The 26,341-nt window shown below is 39.0% G+C and overlaps 1 protein-coding gene and 1 long non-coding RNA gene across 2 annotated transcripts in view; one reads left to right on the forward strand and one right to left on the reverse strand.

Moving 5' to 3' along the window:
* The window catches only part of cfap61 (cilia and flagella associated protein 61), a 41,176-nt gene that overhangs the window by 7,343 nt on the left and 7,492 nt on the right, over nucleotides 1-26,341 (forward strand). Inside the window, exons 14-20 of the mRNA XM_073493153.1 lie at nucleotides 1,222-1,428; nucleotides 2,989-3,117; nucleotides 8,328-8,455; nucleotides 20,718-20,810; nucleotides 21,348-21,516; nucleotides 21,624-21,801; nucleotides 25,581-25,876. Coding sequence (XP_073349254.1) covers nucleotides 1,222-1,428; nucleotides 2,989-3,117; nucleotides 8,328-8,455; nucleotides 20,718-20,810; nucleotides 21,348-21,516; nucleotides 21,624-21,801; nucleotides 25,581-25,876 — 1,200 coding nt within the window. The remainder of the gene's footprint in view (nucleotides 1-1,221; nucleotides 1,429-2,988; nucleotides 3,118-8,327; nucleotides 8,456-20,717; nucleotides 20,811-21,347; nucleotides 21,517-21,623; nucleotides 21,802-25,580; nucleotides 25,877-26,341) is intronic.
* On the reverse strand, nucleotides 11,256-12,654 carry LOC141018230 (uncharacterized). Its single transcript, XR_012180704.1, has 2 exons — nucleotides 12,548-12,654; nucleotides 11,256-12,349 (listed from the first exon to the last, which is right to left on the reverse strand). It is a non-coding gene; the product is annotated as an uncharacterized lncRNA (long non-coding RNA).

Here is a 26,341-nt window from a genome sequence, read left to right on the forward strand (position 1 = left end):
AACTTTATGGAGGTTTAAATATATTGAAATTAATCAGTTCAATCATCAACATCAATCATCATTTATCATTAATGCCAAACATTATGACTTTTCCCAGCTTTTCTCTTTTTCATATGATTGTAAATTTAGTATATTTGTGTTTTGGACTGTTGAACAGATAAAACAGGCAACATTAGGATTGTGATTTTTTTGCTCAAGCCAATTAAAAATAATAAAAAGGGCTGCACGATATGGTAAAGCAAAAAATCATAGATTCATTTTTTGCATCACAATTTTCATTTTCACTGAAAAAAATCTGTTGGGGTATGTACCAAAGAAATGTGTGTTCTCACATCTGGAGAACAAGATTTTTAGGCAAGAACATCTCTGCAGATACAGTTCTGCATTACGATGCTGTTTTTGTCACAAATCTTACCTTTATTAGAAAATTGCAGCTTCTGCAATTAAGGTGTTGCACTTGGCCGTATTGCAATTTTAATAACATTTTGATTACTTGTGCAGCTTTACATTCCTACGTTCCATCCAGAGTAGTCGTATGGTGGTTAAATTGTGTTGGATTCATCAACAACAGTTTTTCATAAGTCTGTTATCAATTTGACATACCAAACATTATGATAATTTCTGGCTTTTCTCTATTTTATATGATTGTAAGTTATATATATTTTAGTTTTGGTAAAATAAGCAATTTAAAGATTAAGATTTTTTACAGTTGTTTGACATTTTATAGATGATCACTTAAATCAATCAAAAATAATTAAAAGATCACTTGATAATGGAAATATTTGTTAGTTTAAACCCTATTTTCTCACAATGAGAATAAAATACATCAATTAGAAAACCCTTTTCCTGTAATTCAGCCTGAAATATTTAGGATATTTGAAAATTTAAGGATCTTGACTAGAGATGGAAATAAGGAGAGAAAAATGAAATGGTTGTTTTGACATGTTTGTCTGCTCAACATAAGACTGAAAAGAAGTCTGCTGATGAGGTGAAGTCGGTTCTTTCTACTGTCTTCTTTTAATGTTTTTTCAATAAAGAAATAATGTTGAAACAGGTTCATATGATTAAAATGTTTTTATGCGACAATCAGCAGGAGCCTTTTCTTTGTTATAATTTGCATGGAACAAAAACAGATTCACTTTATTAAACTGTTAAAATGTTTCTCTGTCTTGGAGTTTATCTACAGACTTCAGACTTCAATATCTAATCTGTCTTTGTCAGGACGTCGAGTACATTCGAGCCCACTACAACATCGAGAACTTCATCTACTTCAGCCATCACCGCTACGAGGAGCACGCTCGGATACGCCACTTTGTCCTCAACGCGTCCTTCCAGCACTTCAGCAAACACTTGTTTAAGGAAGTGCTCCGTCTGGCTCACAAATCCTGCCTGTACCACCGAATGTACCCCCCCGACTGCAGCCAGGAGGTGGGTGCACAGGGACCTTCAGGCCCTCACTGGCCCCTCATCATCACTGGGCCCCTTCCAGCTTCTGTGCATGTCTGCTCAGATACACATTGTCATTAGTGTAATGATCCTCAGTTCATACACTGCAAAAAATATCCTTCAGGACAAGTCATTCAAATGTAGAAGTAGCAATTTTCTAGTCTGAGAATTTCTTAACACAGATTGCATGAGTATAAAACAGGCAGGTGAGTCCCACATTATGGAAACTCATTCAGGCAAACTGGAATTGTTGATTTATTTTTTAACGTGTTGAAGGACAAAGAATTTGACACTTTGTTCATGATCATTTTGTGTCCAGACTTGATAAACATTGGTGTTTAAACATTTTTTAGTTCTGCCAAACCTCAGCATTAAGCCTTGATATTTAAAGGAACAGTTCACCCAAAAATGTAAATTCAGTCATTATCTCCTCCCCCCATTGTGATGGAAAGTCAGGTGAAGTTTGGTAGTTCACAAAACATTTCTGGAGCTTCACAGCAAAACAGTGTTGCAGGGTGCACCCAAACAACTGAAGTAGCTGGGGACTTGTTTTAAAACCTAAAAACAACCAAAAAAAAAAAAACACAAGATGGCGCCATACAGCCCGTCCGGTTTAATCCAAGTGTTTGGAAGCCACAAGATCCTAAATTGAATTGAGAAGATGTTTTTTACACCCTCGACATGCAGTTGAGCTCTTTAGACAGGGCAAGTCTTAACGCTTAGCTTAGCAGCAACAGTGAAGATTTCTGCTTAAAAAGTGTGTAAGTAACGTCTTTTCAGATCAATTTAGGATCTCAAGGCTTCCGGAGACTAGGATTATGCTGGATGAGCTGTAGGAGAATGCTGCAGTGCTGTTTTGCTGTGAAGCTCCAGAAATGTTTTGTGGACTACGAAACTTTACCTGATTTTCTCATCGCACTGGGGGAGCAGTGATGACAGAATTTTCATTTTTGGGTGAACTGTTCCTGTTAAATTTGCTCCCCTTTCCTTTTCCTATTTATTTTTATTTGGACAAAGAAAAAACCTGCAGCATCTCAGACATTAGAAATGATGAAAACTGTCTCCTGTAGCTGTTGGATGCATTTGTTCATGTTAAAATGTTGTGGCTTCAAACAGGTCATTTTGTGCAGCGTGTGGCCCTCGGCAGGCTGCTGTCCCAGGGGTCGGGGCAGCAGGTGCCGACAGTGCTGCCAGCTCCACCTCTCCACACCATAATAAGACATTTCCTCAACGTGTAGAGGCCTCCACTTCCTCTGCTAATTACCTTCCACAAACAAGCAGCAGATTGGGAGATGATGATGTGCAAATAGAATAATGACAGAAGATAACCAGAGAATTAGCTCTGATCAGGCCGTGGATGAAGCATGGGGTGATGTTTTCCAGGCAGCTCATATCAGCGGTGTAAACCTTGCATCATCTAACCTCTTCATTATCACTCTGCCGCCTCCCAGTTACCTCCTGAGCCCTCACACTGATGCTGTTTAACCTCTGAGGGGATTTTTCTGAGCTCACTGACATCGTGCCCTCTTCTTCTGCACCCAGAATTCCTGTGTCCACCATCTGGATTTTGTCCTCAACTGCGCAGTCCCCGTCCGCCCGCGACGCCAGATCATCTACCCGCTGGAGGAGCTTGGCATCAACGCCCCTTCCAGGCAGATCACCGAGGACCAGGTGGGCACAGCAGCAGCTGGCTGACAGCGAGCAGCCTGCCAGGGAATGTAGATTAGCTGAAGGCTGCAGACAGAGGGAACAGCAGGGAGGTCATGTGACCACTAGACGGCGCTGTTTCAAAAGGGAAAAGTGACACAGAATGTGATTCACTTACAGGTATGGAGGGCAAACTCCAGTACAGAAACCACAGTATGATGGAATTAGCGCTGACATTTTAGTTTCTAATACACAAACAGCATTTAAAAACAGAGATTTGATACATATGAACTAAAAGATTGTAAACAAACATAACTAAAATCGTAGAAAACTCATTTAATTTAAAATACATCAATATTTCCTTTAATGTAACATTTTTTTTGTTAGTCAGATCAGGTTTCAGAAACACCTGAGAGTTCAATTTTATTTATATTTGATATCTGTGAAACTTCTGGGTTTCTGGGTTGAAATAATGTAGTGGTGTTTTTAACAAATCTCGTCTACAGAAGGATTTGTAAGTTGAAAAGGAAACATTTTCTGAAGAGGATTTAGAACTCATTTAGCTGAAAACTGCAGTGGAAACATTTCAAACATACTCAACTTAATGTTGAATCTCTATAGAAATCCTCTTCATATGGGAGTCAAATATGAAGTTAAAACAGTAAAAGTGACAAATAAAATTCAAGCACTGACAGAAATGAAATGTAAAAAAGGAATTGCTCAAAAGCTCAAAAGCACTAGTTGAAATATAAACATTCAAACATGCTAAAAACTAAGAAGAAAGGATGAAAGAAGAGTTCAGATTTTTTTGGGTGAACTTTCCCTTTAAGAGCAACTTGATTTATTTCATTCTTTTTTAAACCGGTTAAAGAATAAAAGTGACTGTTGAATAGTGAATAATGATAATCTCAGCTCTCTTATGTTTAAATTCTACCCTGAGTCGTGTTTTCTGGTTAAATCCTCTGAGCATGACTGATTTTAACGTGATTGTGATTTCTTTAAACATCCCCCACTTCAAATATTTACCACATGTGCAGCAGCGCTCTGTGTACACACACATGCTCATTTCACTCCATCAAACCCAGCCTGCCCCCCCCTTCACCTCGGTAACACAGCAGTCATGATTTCTGGGCTTCCGTGCAGATAAGAGCTTCGCCTCCAAGCTTCGCCTCCGAGCTTCGCCCCTGCCTCCGATGTCGGCCTCGGGATGATTAATCAAATTTAAAGCACCTGTTCCCTCTCTGTCAATACTGGATCGTATTACACAGAGGCGCAGTCATTGTGTTCAGGGAAGGTGAGGCGTCTCCAGCGTGATAAGAGCTGCTGCACCTGCTCCACTGCACATGCAGATGAGACAGGAGCTTTGTTCATATGAATACCTCATCTGGTTAATTCCTGCAGTATTCAGATGGATGCATGTAGGCATTTAATTTGACTACATGCAGTAACAAATGCTGGGTTTTTACATATAAAGTAATACTCAGTTTCAATAAATGTCAATACAGCGTCTGCATGAGACACACTTAGAAATCATTGTTTATCTGGCACAGTTCTTAAATATTATCCTGATAAAAGTGTTTTTAATAGATGACTTTTATAGAAAATAATAACAGCATCATTTTATTAGCATGTTTATATAAATCTCCAGTCCAGCCTTTTTAATCCACAAGCAAATTCAGAATGCTTCATTGTTGCATTTGGGAACAAAATACAAGCCACAGTTGTTTAATTCATCCAAAATTGACCCATAATCTTAACTGCTGAATGTTTAAAGTTGACTACGAGGTTTAATCTTTAACTTCAGCTTATCGCAAGTTGTATACAAAACAGAATGTTCTGTGAAAGGTCTGGATGTTTTGTACCAAAATGCTTTTCAGTTCACTCCTCTCTTTTTGTTTTTCATTCAACTTCTTGTCAAAAACACAGAATTTCCAAATGCATTTGTTTGTTTTTTATAATCATTAATCAACCAGAAGAGTTCACTGGTCACAAAATGAGCGAGACGAATACTTCAGTAACCCTGCCCCCAAACATCTCCAATGTTGCAACTCTAATGAAGCTAATCAAGCTAAAATAAGTATCATCTGAAACTCTCTTATTGACCTGCTTTTGTAGGGCATCACTGGCGCCTGAATGGGGGGACAATGTGACTTTTTGTCCCCCTACTTTTAACAATTATGATACAAAGTGGTAACGTGTCAGCCGCGTATTAAGGTCACATTGGCGACATGTTTTGTTTTTGCTTTTGGTACCAGCAGAAACACTGAACCCTTCCCTGCAGCCTCAGGTTATTTTAGCGATAACTACCCAAAACGACCCAAACCCAAGTTGGATCACGCAGTTCCCTCACTAGAGGATGTCATCAAACATCATCTACATGTTTTTGTCCCCCCACTGTTTAACCCAAGTCGGCACATTGATACTTATCGTCTCAACATTGCCACAGTGTTTTTAATATGTTCAAATTACATGAATATGAGCTGACTTTAATGTTAGGAGGTGGAGGGAATGGACGTTGGTCGCGTTGCAGCTCTTCGAGATGCCTGCCAAGCAAGAGACCACTGTTCTAGACAGCGTTTAAACATTTGTAACATTTTCCAGACATGTTTTCTTGACAAAATCAGGCATTTTTATCCAAAACATGATCCTTTTCCTAACCCTAACCAAGTGTTTTTTTGTGCCTAAACCTTAGCAGACCATAAACACAGCGTCGTCACGACATAAAATTGAACACTGAAGTTTCAACATATCTGAGGTTTTCAGAAATGTACATCCCAAACATACTGTTTATCCTGGCAATTGAGTTGCTGAGGAATATGCTGCTTTTGTTTTGTTGCTACAATTAAAAACATTCATCAGATCACTTTTGCTTTTCTGACGCACACATACATTATCCTATAGATTAACCACATGCTCTTTTATCTTCCTGCTAATCAAACCCTGAGCCACACCATCTTTCAGTATGTGACAGATGCCGGGCACACAGGCCCTCACGGAAATTATTTGAATATTACACAAAAGGTTAATTTCACCCTCGGGTTTCCCTCTTTTCACTCAATGCTGTTTTCATCCAACAAGGTGCATTGTGGGGCCAATCTGCCTAATTATAGATGATGAAGGAGCCATTAGCTGCCTCAGATCGCAGGGCGAGGACCAGAGACGCTTAGCGGTGGAGGAATTGGAAAATGAGAACACAGGGTTCAGCTAATTCCTGTGGGACTCTTTTGTAATTATTGTGGAAAAGTGTTCCTTAACTGTAAGGTCACACATTTGATCCCTGTGTTTCCATCTCATTAGAATCCAAGGCTGCACTTAATGAAATCCTCATATTTTTCTGACTGTGTTTATTGAGTTTTGAATGTATAAATATAAAGCAAACACTTGATTGACACACAAACAAGGGAAGATAGCGGGATGATGGTACACAGAGCATAAAATAGGAAAAATACAATTTTAAAAAATTAATAATTACAAAAGGAGCGTTTCAAAGATCAATACACAACTATCTCAGTGTGAAGGGTCTACAGATGACAGTGATGACAGTGACAATTAGTGTTCACCTGAGCCTCTTTAGTCTAAGGTTCTGCATCACCTCCCTCAACCTCCAAGTAGGACTAGGAGGTTATTCCAGGTCAGAAAAATGATTCCCAGTGAATGAAGTTTTTGTAGCTTACCAAAACAAAGCGCCAAGGACACCGGAGAACAGACGAACATTTTGTGACAGATTCCCCTCCTCATTATGCTAATTAAAAAATATAATTCAGGTGGCATAAGGGTTATTTAAAACTAATTTAGTGTTGCTAATTAGACACATTTTTTCTAGAATTTCTAAAAGACAGTTTGTAGATATAATCATACATCTATCTCCTGTTATAAGGCTGTTTTCTGTTGAAAAAAACTTATATATACAGTCATCCACTGGTGATTATACACTAATGAAAAGACAATTATGAATATTATATTTAATATCTGCCAATAGATCCTCTTAAATCCTACACACTGGACCTTTGAGAGTAATACAATTATTAAATAAAGCTCTTTAAATAATAACACCCCTGAAAATCTTGCTCCTGCTGACCTCCAGTGGTTTAACTTCTCAGCTTGCTGCAGTGATGTACAGGTGTACTCCTGGCCCCCATGACGTCACAGTTGGGTGTGGTCACAGGTGTAAGGAAGCAAATTTCTGACCACACGCAGCAGGTGAAATAGACTTGGAACTGTCCCCTCAGGGCAGTAAAGCACTGCTCTTCAGTCTGTTGTTAAGATACTATAAACTGTGTGACGACGTGTTTACAAGTCGCACATTTTATGGAAAAATTGTCACTAACACAGAGTTTTATTGGTTTTACCAAACAAGTTTGTAGACAATTTGGAAGCAGAGTTGTGCACAGAAGAAAATGATCAGCTCACCTTAAAGTTCATTCCTGTTGCATAAAAAATAAACACTTCATTTTGGGCCGAAAACCATTTCCTCAGGCTTCCTGATGGCCTCTGGGTTTAGGTGTCGACTGTGAACCGCAACATCCTGGTTTTATGTCTGTCTGGGGACCTTTGTGGGATGTCATTCCCTTTTCTTTCACTTCATTTCCTGTCATCACTCTACATCTCGCTAAATGTCCCAAAATATAAAAAAAAGAAAAAAGGACATGATTTTTCCGGGTATACAAATGCCAAATTCAAGGGGAAAAAAAAAAAGACTTTTGGGTTTCGGTTTTGAAAGATACAGAACATTTCTCCAGAGTCATCTGAGTGCTTCAGCTTATAAAATATACCAAGAGTCTGTTGTGGAATATCTCAGCCTCTACATCTACCTGCTTTAGCTTCTCTAATGTCCGTTGGTCTTTGGAAAATCTGAATTAGCCAACCACCTGTAAAAGGAAGGTGCATCACTCAGCAAAGATTTCAAAAGATCTGACACAAACGTTGCTCTAACTTTACAGACTATAAAGGTTTTTTTCCTGAAAGCTGGACTGTCTCTTCAGCAGGCAGATTAAGTGCTTTAATGAAAGCTCGTTGCTGTTTCATCCTGTGATGCTCAAATGGAAGAAAATTGGGCACATCATTTTTTAATGCTTTTAGTGTATTAATAATTAAGGCCACATGCATTTGATGGATTATTTAATTTTCAGGAAATGGCACCAGTCATTTAGAGAGTGACGAATTCCCTCCAGATTTCTTCACTGAAGTAAAACCAGTGAATCTGTCCGACTGTCTTCTCTCTCTGTTTCTCTCAGGCACCGTTTGCTCTCAGCCTCATCAGCAGGAAGTTAACCATGGAGCCAAAGGTCACCGTTAATGCCAGGATTGTGGTGGTGGGGGCGTCAGACACAGGTTTATCTTTCCTTGAGGTGCTTTGTTTCTGGTGAGTCAGCCTCAGAACAAACTCTGTGTTGTGATTGTTATCAGAAATGTGCAGGAAAGTGTGTCTGTATGGGTCCTTTCTGATTTAGTAGCAGCAGTGACAAATAATGTCATAGTTCATCTCCATCGGATTCACTACTTAAGGGGCCCTGGGGCAAAAATTTAGTGTCAGGCCTCATTAACCCCCCCCCCCAACAGACACACACAGACACACACCTCTCACCATCTGTGTATTGTTTATGCACCCTGTCATCTCCGAGTTACCATCAAGAACAGTGAATAACAGCCTGCTGCCAGAAATACCACCAAATCCACATTAATCCGCCACTGAAAATAGTCCCCATCAAATGCGCTGTTTCTTTCTGTTTGAGGAACATTTGGTAATAACTACAGTGAGCAACTGTTTTGGGGAACTCGTGAGCTGTTATTTAAAATGAAACTATAAACTTGTGACCTTTACTTGAAGTTTTACTGTACGTCTTTAGTGGGAACAGTTGGGATTGGGTTTGAGGGCCACAAGCAGGAAGTATTGTGAGACACATTGTTGGTCCAGGTCTTTTCATGGGATCTGTGGACAATAAGAGAAGTATAACACTAGCGACATCTGGGATTAGGTCTAGGAAATACATGGATATTATATCGTTATTGTGATATGACATAAGTATATGACATAAGTGTTTTCTTTTCCTAGGTTTAAAGACTGCATTACAGTGAAGTGATGTCATTTTCTGATTTACCAGACTGTTCTACTTGTTCCAATAGTTGTCTTTACCCACTTAGTCATTATATCCGGATTACTAATGATTACTTACTTACCATTAGTCATTCCTACAATATTGTCACAATATTGAGTTATTTGGTCGAAATAACTAATATCTGCAAACATTTATGAGGGGCTTTTAAGGGATTTCAGAATATCAACAAATAGTATAATGTGCATCGCGATACAGCGTAATATATCGCAATTAGAGCTGTGCGATATTACAATATATATCGTAGTGCGATATAAAAATGTCTACCGTAGGATATAACCCTCTGTTGTTTATATCGTAATTTTAACGTGTAGGCTACTTGTTTAGCACTGTTGCTACACTAACGTTAACGTACACTACGGTTGTGATTTAATACGCCGTGTAAAGCACAACTCAACGGCGGAATGACCGTTGGATATCCAAATTTTGAGTTCAAAACAAGTTCATTGTATGAAGGCGATGTAACTGCAGCAACGGTACTGCTTTGTGGTAGCATTTTTACATCACCCGCAAGGACTCGTTTACGGCACCAGTCACCCTGGAGTAAACAGAAAGCAGCATGGCGGAGACGGAGGAGAGCGCAATGGAAGACGAAAATAACATTACTAGTAACGTTACAGCAGACGTGGATACAGAAGCAGAACCTAGCCGCGAGGCCTACTGGCTGTCCTACCCGGAAAAAGATCTTTATTTTTTTATATTTACATAAAAGCTTGGAATAGTTTTTGTTTACAAATTCTTATTTGTTGTGATAGTCCTGCATAAAGTCACGAATAAAAGGAGAAAGTGCCACTCATTTGCCTTTCATTCACATGGTTATCAAAAATAGTGCTGAGGTGTGATTTGAATAATATATATACACACATATATTAGGGATGCTCCGATCAGGGTTTTTTGCCCCCGATACGAGTCCGAGTCCTTTGATTTTTGAGTATCTGCCGATACCGAGTCCCGATCCGATACTCTTATAATACATTTAAAAAATTAAAAAGATCGAAGAAAACTATCCAAGGTGTCCCTTATTTTTTATTATATTTTACCACCCCTCGATATCCCAAATTTACATATCTGACAGTTTGCAACTGCATCGTTCTCGTCACTCACTTTAAAATACTTCCACACAGCAGACATGGTGCGCCACAACTCGCCACTCCGCTTCAAAACAAACTGGCGTGCTGGTCTTCTGCGCATGCGCATGTCGTAAATGGTGGTAGTAAATACTCATTTTATTTTTTTTATTTTGAATCACCAATAGCCCATATATCAACAATCTAATACAAATAATGACTAAATAAATATATATAAAACCGATCTCTGATCGGGTCGTAACGTCCGAGTCCCGATCGAGTCTTCAGTGGCGTGATCGGCCCCGATTTCCGAGTCACGTGATCGGATCGGTACAACCCTAACATATATATATATATATACACACACACACACACACACATATATATATATACATTATATATACATATACATATATACATATACATATACATATATATATACATACATATATATATATATATATATATATATATATATATATATATATATATATATATATATATATATATATATATATATATATATATATATATATATATATATATACACACACACATATATATACACACATATATACACACACACACAATTCTAAGAAAAAAATACTATATCGGGATAAATATCGTTATCGGGATATAAAATTAGCTATATCAAGATATAAAATTTTGTCCATATCGCACAGCACTAATTGCAATATTATTTTAAGGACAGGGATTATCTTTTATTTAGGAATAAGCACCAATGTCTTGAGGATATCTGTATCCTTTTGTGCATTATGCGTTTTGGAGAACAAATTCAAACTCAGAATTTTAATATTTACAATATTAATGAGGGAATAATACAAACTCAGAAATATTTCTCATTTCCACAAGTGAATAAACAAGCTGTTCTCAGAGGAATATAAAAAGGTCCCAGAACACTGTTTGAAGCTAGAAAGGTGGTAGGGTCCGCCACATCTAAACAAAGTAAAACAGTATGAAATTGTGTTGTCCTTTAAGGTCAGTTTGTTTATTCAGTTATAAAAACAAAGAGTTTGTTTATTTAGTTTCTTTACACATAAAGTCAATGAAGATCTTTCTCATCCGATTAAAATTTCTCCCCCAAAACTACACAGTGCACCTTTAAAATGTCTAATAAAAGACTTTTTATATATTTAGTGTAGTTGCGTACTAACATTATCCAAAATGTTTCCAGAAATGTCAGACCCAGAGAAATCTGTAAGTTCACTGAAGGTAATCAGTGCATTTCATTTGGCCGCCTGTTGCTTTAACTTAACTTCCAGGGAAACATCGGATGATACTTCAGAGAGTGAGGAAGGAAGTCGGCAAACATGACATGTATAAAACTTTAATACATTACCTCCTCTGTTAATATTCTGCTTTAGTCATCAGCGGTGTTGGTTGTTTAACAATGAAGAAAGCAACTCCCATGATCCCACACTACATCTTTTGTTGTCACCGTTTTGACCCATTGTGGAAAAAACTACATACTGTGCCCAGGCAGGAAACATCAGAGGAAACAGTCTGAGTTTGAATCTTTCAGTTAGTGTCTGTATGTCTTAAGCAGACAGGTAACAGGAGGACAATCACTTTACAGAGGAAGGTGCGCTGTTAGCAAAGATCGCTGCTCGCCGGGCCTCGTGGATCTGAGTCAGTCAGTGAGAACCTTTATCAACCGGACAATAAATGGGTCCGAAGAAGGTACCAGAGGTCGACGACATAAAAAAGTCGCTCGACTTCCTAGCCGAAGAAATTTCCGCTGTCAGGCTGCAGCAGAAGGGCATTTTGACGCTGGTGGAGGAGGTGAAAGCCCTTCGCATCCAGAATGAGGAGAAGGATAGGAAAATCGCCTTCCTTGAGAGCAGAGTTGCCGACCTGGAGCAATACACCAGGATGAACGACATCATCATCACTGGGCTCGATATAAAACCCCGGTCATACGCTCGTGCGGTGGCCGCCACCAACGGGGAAGAGCCCGGGGACCTGGATGTTAGCTCCACGGAACAACAGGTGGCCGCATTTCTGCAGACCAGAGGCATAGAGTTGGACTGTGGGAACATCGAGGCTTGCCACACTCTGCCCAAAAAAAAACGTTTAAGAAAAAACAGCTGTCATCATGAAGTTTGTAAACAGAAAACTCAAGATTGCACTGCTGAAACAGGGCAGGAAACTAAAAGGGACAAACGTATTCATCAACGAGCACCTGACCAAGCACAACGCAGACATCGCCAAACAAGCACGCTACCTGAAGAAACAGAAAAAAAATCAACATACCTGGACTACAAACTGCAAAATATTCATTAAACTAAACGGAACACCGGAAGAGGCAAAAGTACTGATGGTTAAAAGTATCAACGACCTGGACAAATACAAATGATCAAGCTGGGCTGGACTGGACTGTAAGGTAACAAACACATAAGCATGATGCACACTGAAAGAGCTCACTCATTTAGTCCTGGAGACAACAGTAACACAACAAAGAGGATCAATGATCATGATAACCCTGAACTACAAACATTTCAATATACAGAACACAATTTATTGGATATGGAACATGACAGAGACCCGGACAACTACCTCTTCAACACCATCAATAATAACTGCTGCTATTACACTGATGAACAATATAACCAAATCAATAAGGATGGGAAACTATCAATTATACACATTAACAGCAGGAGTCTGTATGCAAATTTTGCAAGTATCAAGGAGTACGTGAGTCAGTTTAAACAATCTATCAACATCGTTGCAATCTCTGAAACATGGATTAACGCAGAAAAAGGCGCGGACTTTGAACTGGAAGGTTTTGAGTTTGTGCATATGGATCGACAAAATAAAGGTGGAGGAGGAGTCGCAATATATGTGGACAGAAACATTAACTTCAAGGTGTTGGAAAGTATGTCAATGGTTGTGGACAACATGCTTGAATGCATATCAATTGAACTTTACAAAGAAAAAAGTAGACCAGTAATCATTAGTTTATATATATATATATATATATATATATATATATATATATATATATATATATATATATATATATATATATATATATATATATAGATATAGATATATATAGGACACCGGGCTCATATATTGAGCTGTTCAAGGAATGGATGGTGGAAATGTTCACAAATAAGAGTCATAAAACAATTTTCATCTGTGGAGACTTCAATATTGATCTCCTTAATCCAAATAAACACAAAATGACTGATGATTTTATGAACACAATATATAGTATGAGCCTATACCCAAAAATCACCAGACCCAGCAGGATAACTTCCCACTGTGCAACTCTGATAGATAATATATTCACAAATGACATTGTTCACAATACAATAAGCGGGCTACTCATCAGTGACATCAGTGACCATCTGCCAGTTTTTACAGTGTATGACAATAACTACAAGACGAATCCACCAGACAATAAAACTATCTACAGGAGAGTGAGAACAGAAGTAGCAATAACAGCATTCAAAAATGACCTAATGGCGCAAAACTGGGATACCGTATACAATAGCAATAATATAAATAGTGCATATGATGAATTCTTAAAAATATTTAAAATACTATATGACAAAAACTGTCCTATAGAAAAAATTAATAGGAAACTAAAATATGCTGATCATCCTTGGATCACAAAGGGTCTGCAGAATGCCTGCAAAAAGAAAAATACACTGTACAGAGAATATATGAGACAAAGAACCAAGGAGGCAGAAAAAAAATATAAAAACAAGTTAACTAATATTATAAGAATAGCTAAGAAAGAATACTATAACAAACTACTAGATGATAATAAGAATAACATTAAAGGTATATGGAACATACTGAACACTGTAATAAAAAATAGCTCTAAACAATTAAGTTATCCTAAGTATTTTATTATCAATAATACTGAAAAGTATGATATGAATGAAGTAGTTAACAGCTTTAACAAATTCTTTGTTAGTGTTGGACCTGACCTAGCAGAACAAATCCCAGATCCAGTAATATCTGAGGAGAAGAGTGACAGTTTAATAGACCGGAATCTGACTTCAATGTTCCTCACAGCAGTGGATGAGAAAGAAATTATAAATACTGTTACCAAATGTGCAAATAAGACATCTAAGGACTGTGATGATATTGATATGACTGTTGTGAAAAGAGTGACTGAAGGGATTTCAAAACCATTAACATACATCTGTAACCTATCATTTCAAACGGGTACATTTCCAGACAAAATGAAAATAGCAAAGGTCATACCTCTGTACAAAACTGGGAACAAACACCAATTCACAAACTACAGACCTGTGTCATTACTATCTCAATTCTCTAAAATTTTAGAAAAACTTTTCAATAACCGACTGGATAGTTTCATAAATAAACACAAATTACTAACTGAAAGTCAATATGGATTTAGATCCAACAGAGCAACATCACTGGCATTAATCGATTCAGTTGAGGAAATTACAAATTCAATAGACCAAAAAGAGTATACAGTTGGGATATTCATAGACCTAAAAAAAGCTTTTGATACAATAAACCATGATATATTATTCAAGAAACTAGACCGGTATGGCATCAGGGGAAAAGCATTAGAATGGATCAAGAGCTACTTAACTAAAAGGAAGCAGTTTGTGAAATTGAGTGATGCTTGTTCAAAGTGTTTGGACATTACCTGTGGCGTCCCTCAGGGGTCAGTGTTGGGACCCAAACTCTTCATACTTTATATCAATGACATATGCAAGGTATCAAAAGTTTTGAAGTTGGTTTTGTTTGCAGATGACACACATATTTTTTGTTCTGGCAGTGATCTACAAATTTTAACACAAGTGATTAATACTGAATTGAAAAAATTAAAAGCATGGTTGGACGAAAATAAACTATCATTAAACCTGAGCAAAACAAGAATAATACTTTTTGGCAATCATAGAACTAATGTACAACTAGAGATACAATTAGATGGGGTTAGTATTGAATGAGTAAATGAAATCAAATTTTTAGGGGTGATCATTGATGAAAAAATTAGTTGGAAATCACAAATTAAACATGTACAAACCAAAATGTCAAGATGCATCGCAGTATTAAATAAAGCAAAACAGGCACTGGATCATAAATCACTCCGTATTCTATATTGTACATTAGTTCTTCCATACCTCATTTACTGTGTAGAAGTCTGGGGCAATAACTATATGACTACAATACATCCACTTCTAATTTTACAAAAGAAAGTAATACGGATCATTCATGGGGCAGGATACAGGGATCACACAAACTCACTTTTCTTACAGTCAAAACTCATAAAATTCAAAGATATTGTGGATTTTCATACAGCACAAATATTATTCAAAGCAAAAAATAATCTGCTACCAGAAAATATTCAGAAACTGTTCACTGGAAGGGAAGGGGGTTATAATTTAAGGGGAAAATTTAAATTCAAAATACTGAAGGCACGCACAACAGGGAAAACTTTTTGTATTTCAATTTGTGGGGTTAAACTATGGAACAGTCTAGAGGGGATGCTCAGGGAATGTCCAAACATAAAACAGTTTAAAAAAAAATATAAGGAGATGATTTTTACAAGGTACAGAAATGAAGAGGGTGTTTGAATATCACTGGGTGTAAATTGTTTATTTAGTTTGTTATTTATGTATCTTTGTGTTATCTTCAGTAGGTGTAGGGCGTATGTATGTGTATGCATGTATGTATGTATGTATATGTATATATGCATATATGTGTATATATATATATATATGTGTGTGTGTGTAGGTCTGTGTCTGTGTGTATGTGTGTATGTATGTATATGTATGTATGTTTATATATGTATATATTGCACTCTGTCATCTTTAGTATGTGTGTGTACATTATATATTATAAATATAAAGAATATATTATAAATTATATTTTTGTAATACATTTATGTTTTGTTAGATATAGAACAAAGGAAATTGAAAAATGACAAATGGAAGTTATTATTGTTATTATTATTATATTGATAGAAGTCAAAGTATTTCAGTGGTATTATTTATTAAAAAGGGGTGGAATAAAATAAGTTTATACTTCCTCCCACTCCTTTTCGGATATGTAAACAGAATTTATAGTTTTCAGTTTATGTTTACTTTGTACATGATAATTTTGTTTTTTTACATGTTCGAAATAAACTATCTAAACTAAACTAAACTAAACTTTAATCTCTATGTGCCAGTAAACCCAGACGAGTAGTGAAGTACACAGAGACAGTAGATTTAACAGACAGCTGTTAAAATTATTCAAAAGTATTCACATTATCCTGTTTGTCACAGATTCTGATGTGTCTGCAGAGAAATACTGTGAACCCAAAGAGAGCCCTGACAATGAAGCTTCTTCTTTATTTCTTTATCGTCTTTTATTCCATGAATCCAATCTCTGGAAATGTCACTTGACTCCGGGTCGGACGTCTTACATGTTTGCCTTCGTCCTGCCTTTGTGAGATTAACTGCTCCGGCAGATAATAAGGAGCGCAGGGCTGCTGATTCAGAACCAGGCGATAGCTGCCAGGCAACTGGGCTCACTGTTTTGTGCGAATGAGATCTCGCAGCTCTCAGAGCTGGTGAGGCTGGCACGACGTGGCTGCCGGGGCGGGCGCACGCAGCTGTCTGAGGCCTGGCATTCAGCAGGGCCAGCGCTGGCCCCCTTAATTAGCCACTCCACTGTTTCCCCCGTCAGGGATCTGCTGCAGCGATCTGTGTTTGCTGTCACTAATGAGTTGACTAATGAGGCAGTTAGTGTCCGCTGAACTAATGGTGAGGCGGCGACGCATTGAGAGGGTGAATGATGGGTCAGTTTCGGCCTGCTGGGGCCCCCCTTATCAGCCCTGCCCAAACGTCCATCCCCCTCACCCCCCCACTCTGACACAGCTTTCCATGTGCTCATTGAATCCAGCCCAGCAGCACCAGCACCACCCCCCCAACTCCATTACTGGCTGGGACGGGGTCAGACAGATAAAGAGCTCTGCAGCGGCGAGGCCCTCTGCTCGCCGCGGTCAGGCTGCAGGGTCACCACGGCCGTCTGTCACCGGCTGATAACAGAGCAAATCCACAGCTTCTGATTCAGTCACTTCCAGACGCCAATAATGGGCCTTAATGCCTCAGTGCTGCGGCATAAATCCACCTTCTGGCACAGATTAACAAGGAAAGTTTGACGGCAGTCTTTGTCTGATCACTGATCATTGTTATTTGCATGTCGACATCAAAATCAGGGATCAAACCATTGACTACACAAAATTTTAAAATGACAGTTGAGGATTCTTTACTTGATCCTTCTGTAAATTCTCGTTCGATCATTAAATCTGAGGATTTTACTGGATAAAGATCCTCAACATTTTTAATTTTGCTCTTTTTTTTGCTCTATTTTTCACTATTTTCTGACATTTTAATGACTAAACGATTATTCAATAAGTAAAAAAAAAAAAAAAAGTCATGCCTGAGTCACGTCAGATCCTTTTCATCAGCAATGATGGTTGTTTTTATTTGCCGCAAAACAGCCAGATTACCTTACTGTACATTAGCCATAAAATAGCAAGCGACGGCACGGACCAAGGGTGTGTGTGTCTGTTTGTTTGAATTCAGGTCACCCTTTGACTAAACTCAGCACTCAGCAGAGACTCTGGTTCTCTCTCTTCTTTTCCCCCTCCCCTCTCTGTAAAGCTACGTTCATGAAGTAAAGTACATTTCCCCTCCAGCTCCAGTCAACAGTCAACATTACAGAACATAAACAACAATGGAGGCCACCTCTGTAAAGTGCAAAATTTACAGAAATGTCTCTCAACAAAGTCTGATGGATCTGCAGATATGGCAAGCAGAATTAGACAGGATATGTGCTGAGTGCGCAGAGCACTTAGTGCAAACACACTTGTAGTCCGGAATAACGAGGGTTACAATACCAGGCAGAGGCAAGCAGACAAGCTTGTGAAGGCGGAAGCCAACAGGTGAAAATGGCAACACAGTGAGAGTCACCGATCTGTAGGAATCGTAGAGAGACGGAATGAAAAACTCACTCTGCACCGTAGCTGGGGAGAGTTTACTCTGAGCAGCCACAGGAAAAACAGTATCCAAAGAAGCAGCGGAAACTCTCAAAACCGGGGACAGAAGGCAGGTCAGTTTACCGGGGATCAGACGAGATGAATTGGTCAGAGGCAGGCAGGGTTGGCAGCAGGAAATCAGTCCACAGAGAAGTGCTGGAGAGTGTTGCATGAATGACAAAAACAATTTGGCAATGAGTGTCTGTGAGGCTGGAGTATATATACTGGGTTGATTGGTGATGAGGAGCAGCTGAGGTGAACAGGTGAGTGGAGTTGACCTATTAGGTGAGAATGGATGGTGACAGGGCAGGCAGAAATTAGCAGGTGACCAGCTATGCCAAACTGTGACAACCTCCGTGGATCACCGCTGAGTGATCCCAATCCCAAAAGTTAAAAACTAATCTCTGAGCTCTCCTCCCGTCGGTAAACGGCTCTGGATCAGAGCAGAATCTGATGTGACTCTGCGTGTTTATTCCTCCAGAAGGTCTGGATCTGCACCGACTTATCATGACATGGTCTTTCTGCTTCCATTCTCATTTCTCAAATTGTCCACAATGGTTTAAATGTTGAGAAATGTCTATCATGTCACTTACAGTGTTTATCCCCATACTGTCCAGTCACACTGCTAGTGATATAACCTAACAGTCAACCTATAATAACCAGTCAGTTTACCAGCGTTTCAGTGTCTGGTGCTGTAGATCTGTTGCCGGTGGGCATTAATTTAGCAGGAAGCAGAGATAAGAACAGCACAGGAGGCGATCAGAGGCGTCAGTGTGATAAGGCCGAACACTGTGAGGTACACAGTCTGCTATTCACTGGACGGAGGAGCTGGAGCTGCTGTTATCAGCTGTGTAATGTCCTGTAGGCCATCACAAAGGAGGTGATTAGCATCACAAGGGATGTTGTATATTGTGGGCAGTAAACACACAACAGGAGGGAGAGCAGTTCAGGATTCTTCATGCACAGGAAGCACAAATGTAACACTGGGCTGCTCATGATTTTTAAATGTTTCTGTTAGCAGGGACTCTCTCAAAGAGATCGCCTGTGTTTGAGTTCTACTGAAGCAGATTTTCTTTCAGTTGCACCTCACAGTCCTCCATCCACTGATGGAGTTCAAAAGAGTCGAATTATTGGTTCCAAGGTCAGGAATGAACTTACACACTCAAAATATGTCATATTTCTGCTAAAGAAAAGTCTAAAAATGACTAGACATTTGTTATATATTTTGTTGAGTTGTGTATTATTTATATTATCCAAAGGTGTTAAAGTTAATACTCAGAGAAATTCAGTATTTTACCTCGAGATAACAGTGCATTTCATTTGGTCGCCTGTCACTATAACTTTCAGGTAAAAGCCAGATAAAATGTCAGAGAGTGAGGAGGGAAGTCAGTGAACGTGACTAAACATAACAAGAATAAACCTTTTAAACATGACCTCGTCTGTGAACATTTCTGCCTGAGTCACATCAAATAAATTCACTTTCATTCTACGCAGTCGAAGGGGCAAATAAAACATTTGCGTCCAGTGGTGAAGCAAATTCGCACCTTGCCTTCACATGGAGTTCAACATTAGTGAACATTTTGACGGATGATGTTGCAGCCACAACCAATAGCAAAGACGTGTGGTTGACTCCTGAACCTGACTAGAAACCAGTGAACTCAGTTCAGCACCAGCAGATGGTCATTTGCCTGCATTCATGCATGTGTGACTGTGTCCTGAAGATAAGAATAACTATACCGGGATGTACATGAGGTTACCAGATTCCTTAAATGAACTCCTTGAAAGATTAAGATGTGATTTGTTCCATCCTAACAGGTGCAACAAGGACACGTAGGGAGATGTTGATCAGAAGGTCTATTCACACCCACACAGAACTGAGAAGAGCTCTAAGCAGCTAGGAGAAGTGAAATCACATGTGGATGTGCAGGACAAGTTCTGTCATTCACCTCACCCAGGATCTGCGTTGCTCTCTCCACCCAGACTACTCACACTGTTTAAGCTAATCCTTTCTCTGATCTATGAAGAGGCAACCTTCTTGTGAACCAATCCTTGATCTTATAACTCCTCATTTAAAATGTTTATATGAGCACTTACAATATAAGCAGCGGCAGCGTAGGGCCGAGCATCTCTGCAGACGCATCACTGTGCCCCTGTATTGTTCAGACCTTCCTGTTACATAAAGCAATGCTGAGAGTTTTATTTCATATTCTTTATTTTCCTCTTGACATGGCTGACATTACTCAGACTTTCTAAATGATGTTGCACTGGATGAAGAAGGGACTGTAGTTGCTGCAGAAATTAAACTTGTCCTTCCACAGAGAACATTCCTCTCACAGTTTCCAGCGTGTATTCAGTGGAACTGCAGAAAAGCACTCATGCTTTTCACCATTGTTCGTTCTCTCTCAGCCCTCACCTGAGGTTCAACAACCTGACCCTCATCTCAACACACGGTTTCCCCAGCGACTGTAACCACGAGGACGTCGGGTTTCTGTCCACAAGGTGAGTGAGTGTAACAATGGAAAATCATATTCTGCCATAACTCAGATATGAGAATATTAAACCTGTGTGACTATTTCATGTGTTATTAGAATCCAGTCATTAATCACACCTACATTAATTTACTTCAGACTTTAACATCCATGTCCAGTTATTGTAAGTTAAGTGCACAAATATAATATGCAATATGAAATAAATTTAGCCTGAATGGTTTCCAGATTGTGTTGAAACATTATGAGACAATTTCCATGTTTCTCCTGCATTCACTGAAAAATGTGATGATAAAAAAACAACACAAATTCATAGAATTGTTTGTATAATAGTACACAAGTCTGCAACCATGCTAGCACCTCAATTAGCTAAATGCTAACATCGGTATGCTAACATGCTCACAATGGCAATGCTAACATGATGATGTTCAGTAGGTATAATGTTTACCATGTTCACCATTTCAGTAGTAGTTTTAATACACTGATGTTTGATCAAGAACATTTTCAGCAGAACTGTCTCAGTCTATTCAGTCTTCTTCACTTCCTGCAGTCATGCGTACAGCAGCAGAGACTTGGCCCAGCTACCTCTGCATTCCTACGTCAACGTGATGACTGGGAAGATGGTGGGCATCAACAGGAAGTCCAAATATGTCCGTGTGTCTGATGGTGAGAAGGTGCCCTACGATCACCTCATCCTCTGTACCGGCCTGCAGTACCAGGTGAGACTATGAGACGATCAGAGTTTTTAATTGTTCATAAAGCACTTTTGGTGAAAGTGTAGTCTGGAATGTTTATTCTGAATTATATGTGTCATGTGACGCTGTAGGTTCCCTGTCCTACTGGTGTGGATGTGAGCCAGCCCGTCACAAACAGCCAGCTGCCGGCTCAGTCCACCCACCGCAGATACACCAGGCCCGTCCCGTCCAACCTCTTCACCCTCAACGACCTCCACGACTGCATGGCTGCTCACCGCTGGCTGTGTGCCAACTTTGTGGAGCTGGAGGGTAGGTGATCACACACACACACACACACACACACACACACACACAGGGAGCCTGAAATTAATCTGTAGTAGTGTGTCATTACTCAGCCAGTCAGCGCTGAAGTGCCCTGGTATAATTAGCAGCTAATTAGCTGCAGAGAAATCTTTCATCTCTGTGAATCAGGTCGGCCTCTTCCATCCATTTTCCATTATCATATCACTTTCTGAGAGCCGGGCTGCTCAGAGCGGGAGAAAATACACAGTGCCATTAAGCAAAATTAATCTGCTCTCTGAAGGAATTGTGCAGTGATCTAGAATGAGGCTTTTATACATACTAATTAGTTGATCCCAGTCATAAAGGAAAACCATTAATAAATGCAAATTGACTCCCGCTGATACCTTGTTTATTACCATATTTTGAGTGCAGTCACTTCTGTTCTGTCTCAATGCGGTCTTTAAAGGACTTTTTTTTTTTTGACAACAAATCCCATAAAAATATAAAATCTAACAATGTGTCATCTCTTGATCCTTTCCGACTTCCTGTCTGTGGCTCCAAGCCCACTGATTCCTACTGAATATGTAAATCTCTATAAATTAATCTTCAATGTTCTGTTTAGTTTCTTTTTTTTCTAAAATGGTTCAGTAAAAACAGCTGCTCACAGTAGTTTGTATCATACAAACAGAAGGAAATAGCGCATTTGTCGGGGACTATTTTCAGCGGTTGATTAATCCACATTTGGTGCCTCCAGTGAGTATTTGTGGCAGCAGGATGGTGTGTGTGGAATCAAGTGTGATTGTCCACCTTGGTCATATTTGTATGTGAAAAGTGAATATGTATAAGTCAAAATACAACTACATATGTGAAAAAAGTCGTATAAAGCCTTTTGTGGCTCCAGAGGAAGCTGCATGTAATCCGATAATTAACTCAGGTGATGTCACTCAGTGGCTAAATTGCATTGTGGGTAGGTGGAAGGTTTTGAAGAAACTGTGTGGAATAAAACAAAAGGTGACATCTCTGGTTCTGCTGTATCCATTTTGATAATTTTTAAACTGTCCATAATGAGTCCAAAAGTGTTATAGGAGAGCCTACATTACCCACAAGGCAACTCAGCCAGTGAATGACATCAATGGAGGCAATTTATCAAATTACATACAGCTTACTCTGGAGCCACAAAAGTCTTTATGCTACTTTCTAATGCTAATACTCCCCAAGACCTGAAAACACACTTTAATGTGTAAAATTGGTGGAGTTACCCTTTAATAGTTTTTGGACAACAATGGAGCTGTATGGCAAAGAAGAAGAAGATTAATCAGGCTGTGATACACACTTTGTTAGTAGATACAGTTTAGATTTTGTTTTTTAGATTTAGTGCAATCTAAATATGCATCGACAAACAGTAAAATAAATAAATAAATAAAACATTTGATACAAAAAAGATGGGGAAGGAAGCTTCTTAGATCTGACAGCGATGTCAAGTACAAGCACAAGTAGGCAGTCAGTGTCCCCAGAAACAGGGATCAAATTCCAGAAATAGTCAAGGCTCACTCCTTCATTACAGGGCTTTTATAGCAGCGGCTACTTGATTAGAAAGAAGACTAGTTCACATTGACCGCATACCAGTGCATCTCAGGACTCTGAGGCTTTTTAAAATTTGTACCTTAACAAAGTGATGTGCCTTCACTTTCTGGGGAATTCATTTTCCTTTTTTTGTAATCATAAAAACATGTTTCATTGGATTATTCTAGTAGTGGTCGAAGAAGGAAGCAGATGAAGTGAGCAGTGAAATATAGATCTGTACATGAGAAGTTGTGTTCTGCTGGCCTTGATGTTCAGGAGCTGCAGCACTAATCTCCTTCAGCACCATGGACAGAGACTCCCAACAGCAGCCACTTAAAGCTAACACCAATTCTGGTCTACTCTGTTACATCAACTCCTAAATAGACAATAATGTAAAAATATTTCATTACAAATCCTGCATTGAAAATTCTTCATTTATGTACAGAAGAGTTTTCAGCTAAATAGCACCAGGAGTGATGACTGCTGCACACTCTGTATTTATTTTTTTTAGACTTCTCTCTCATCTTTTTGTGATATATTGGGTTATTTGACTTTTTGAGGCCTTGAAGGGGAAATGTCTCTGTCAGGTGGAACTGCTAAAAACCCAGAAACATGACAAGGAGCACCACCTACCCACTGCCAAAAGAGTTCAAGGCTACTCGTTCCGTCTTTGATTGAAGAAGTTTCTGCATCGAGTTGTGAGAAGTCGGAAAAGAACACAACCCCTGAGCCAAGATAACCCAGTTAGCACAAACATTTGTGATTATGTTTATATGATTGTGAACATTGTTGTAAACCTTTGGAATAATGTAAGTACACCACTCAACAAAGTTCAGGACAAAGGTCGAGTCGTTTTCATGCAGAAATCTTATATATTCTATCTTTAACTAACAGTATACAGGGGAACGAAAGGAAATGAACACGTATATCTGCACCTTTTGTTTAATTGTAAACCTCTGCACAGGACACAACTTAAAAATAAATCTCTACTGTTTGAGTGCCACCCCACTCCACAATGTTTATACATACTGGAGAGGGTTTCTTTTATAAGCCCATTTGAAAAGCTGAAAAAATACCACCCACATTCTGTGCTAAATGAAAAAACATCTATATTTAATTATAATATCTTTTTGTTATGTGTTTCTACTGGTTAAATTATCTGTTTTATAACCAACATTATATGACCTCCAGCATGAACAAAACATGTAGAAGTACTAGCGTATAAATTCATGCACATATGAAATCTCAGTTCATGTTGATTTTGTCTGACAGACGATCTGCATGATGAGCCTGCAGCTCCAGGCATTGTGTTTTAACTGTAATATAATCAGTGAGAGATGAGGGGCACACACTCTCAGACAAAAGACAGGATGTTTTCCTAACCAAGTGGTTTTTGTGCCAAAGTCTAGCCAGAACATGCAGTAATGTACATTGCCACCATCTATTCTAACCACAAGAGCACTGTAAATAAGAAACAACAATCCAAAATCCAATAAAATCCAAAGTGTTATCACTGTAGTGAGTGGATTTCTATTATATCTCTCAGTGCATAAGAAAGTCCTGTTTAAAAGCATGATGTATCACTCAGATTTCCACTGTTGATGATCATCTATCAGATGGAGATTTTGAATAGCACTCAACAGACTTATTGGTGAAGGGTTCAATGAGTTGGGGTCGGCCTGCCTCTAACGATGGTTTTCATTGTTGATTAACCAGTTGATCATTTTCTCGATTATTTGATTAGTTATTTGGTCTATAAAATGTCAGAAAAATGTTGCTCAAAGCCCAAGATGATGTCCTCAAATGTCTTGTTTGGTCCACAAGCCAAAGATATTCAGTTTACTGTCATGGAGGAGGAAAGAAACCAGAAATTATTCACATTTAAGAAGCTGGAATCAGAGATTTTTGACTTTTTTTTTTCTTAAAGAATTACTCAAACCAGTTAATCGATTATCAAAATAGTTGCCGATTAATTTAATAGTTGACAGCTAATCCAATTGTTGGAGTTCTAATTTGAGGAAGATATCTACAGCTTTGATCCAGAATAGTTCTGGAAGGGTGAACAGTAGTAGATTGATTACTATAAAATTACATTCATGGCCCACAGGTTAAATTCTTTTCTTCAACGGAACAATGAGTTTGACTGTATAAATATTTGCTTGACATTAGTGTGTTTGCCTGAACTCACTTAGTTTGGAAATACAATGAAAACACTCTTCTGAATGTTCCTTGTGTCTCTCCAGATAATGCCGTTGTCTACGGAAACAGCATCGATGTCTTCACCACCGTGGAGACTTTGCTCAGCCTCGGTGTCCTGGGACATCGTATCCACCTGGTCCTCACACCTCCTGAGCCCGGCGTCTCCTGCTTTAGCGATCCTGATGTCGAGAAGGCTGTGGTGACAGCCATGTCAAAGGCCGAGGTCCACGTCCATCATAACTGCCTGCTGGCCCAGATGAACGACGGAGACGAGCACCCCGATCCTCTCACATCCGTGTCATTCAGCACCGACGCAGAGCCTCTTCATCTGCAGTGTGGAGTGAGTCAAAGTTTCTTTTGAAATCCACTGGATGATTTCACTGCTTACCCGGTCAGTTATTAGTTTTAACAAAAGGAAATATTCTCCAAACAATGGTGGGTGAGTGGCCAGCGGGTCTGGTGGGGCTGAAAAGCTCACAAACGACCGGCTGAATTCAGCAGCTTGAGGCTGTTGGTTGGATGTTAATTTCTCTCCTGGAAGCAGTGTTTTGTCAAACACAAAATGATTTTGGTGTGTTTCCCATTTTCATTGTTTCAGACAGTTAGACAGGATCCTACAGGTTTTTTTGTTTTTTTTAAATTTTAGTTTAAAATAGAAGCTCCATGTAATCTGCATGTATCAAACCATGCAGGTTCCAAAACATTCAAAATGTTGGCTGAGCAAATATTTTTTGAAGAGGAGAAATATGTCCAAGGATTCACACAATGTGTTCTGCTGAGAATTTCTGCATTTGGGGTGCAGGGT

Source organism: Pagrus major, chromosome 22 (assembly GCF_040436345.1).
Source record: "Pagrus major chromosome 22, Pma_NU_1.0".
Taxonomy (NCBI): Eukaryota; Metazoa; Chordata; class Actinopteri; order Spariformes; family Sparidae; genus Pagrus; species Pagrus major.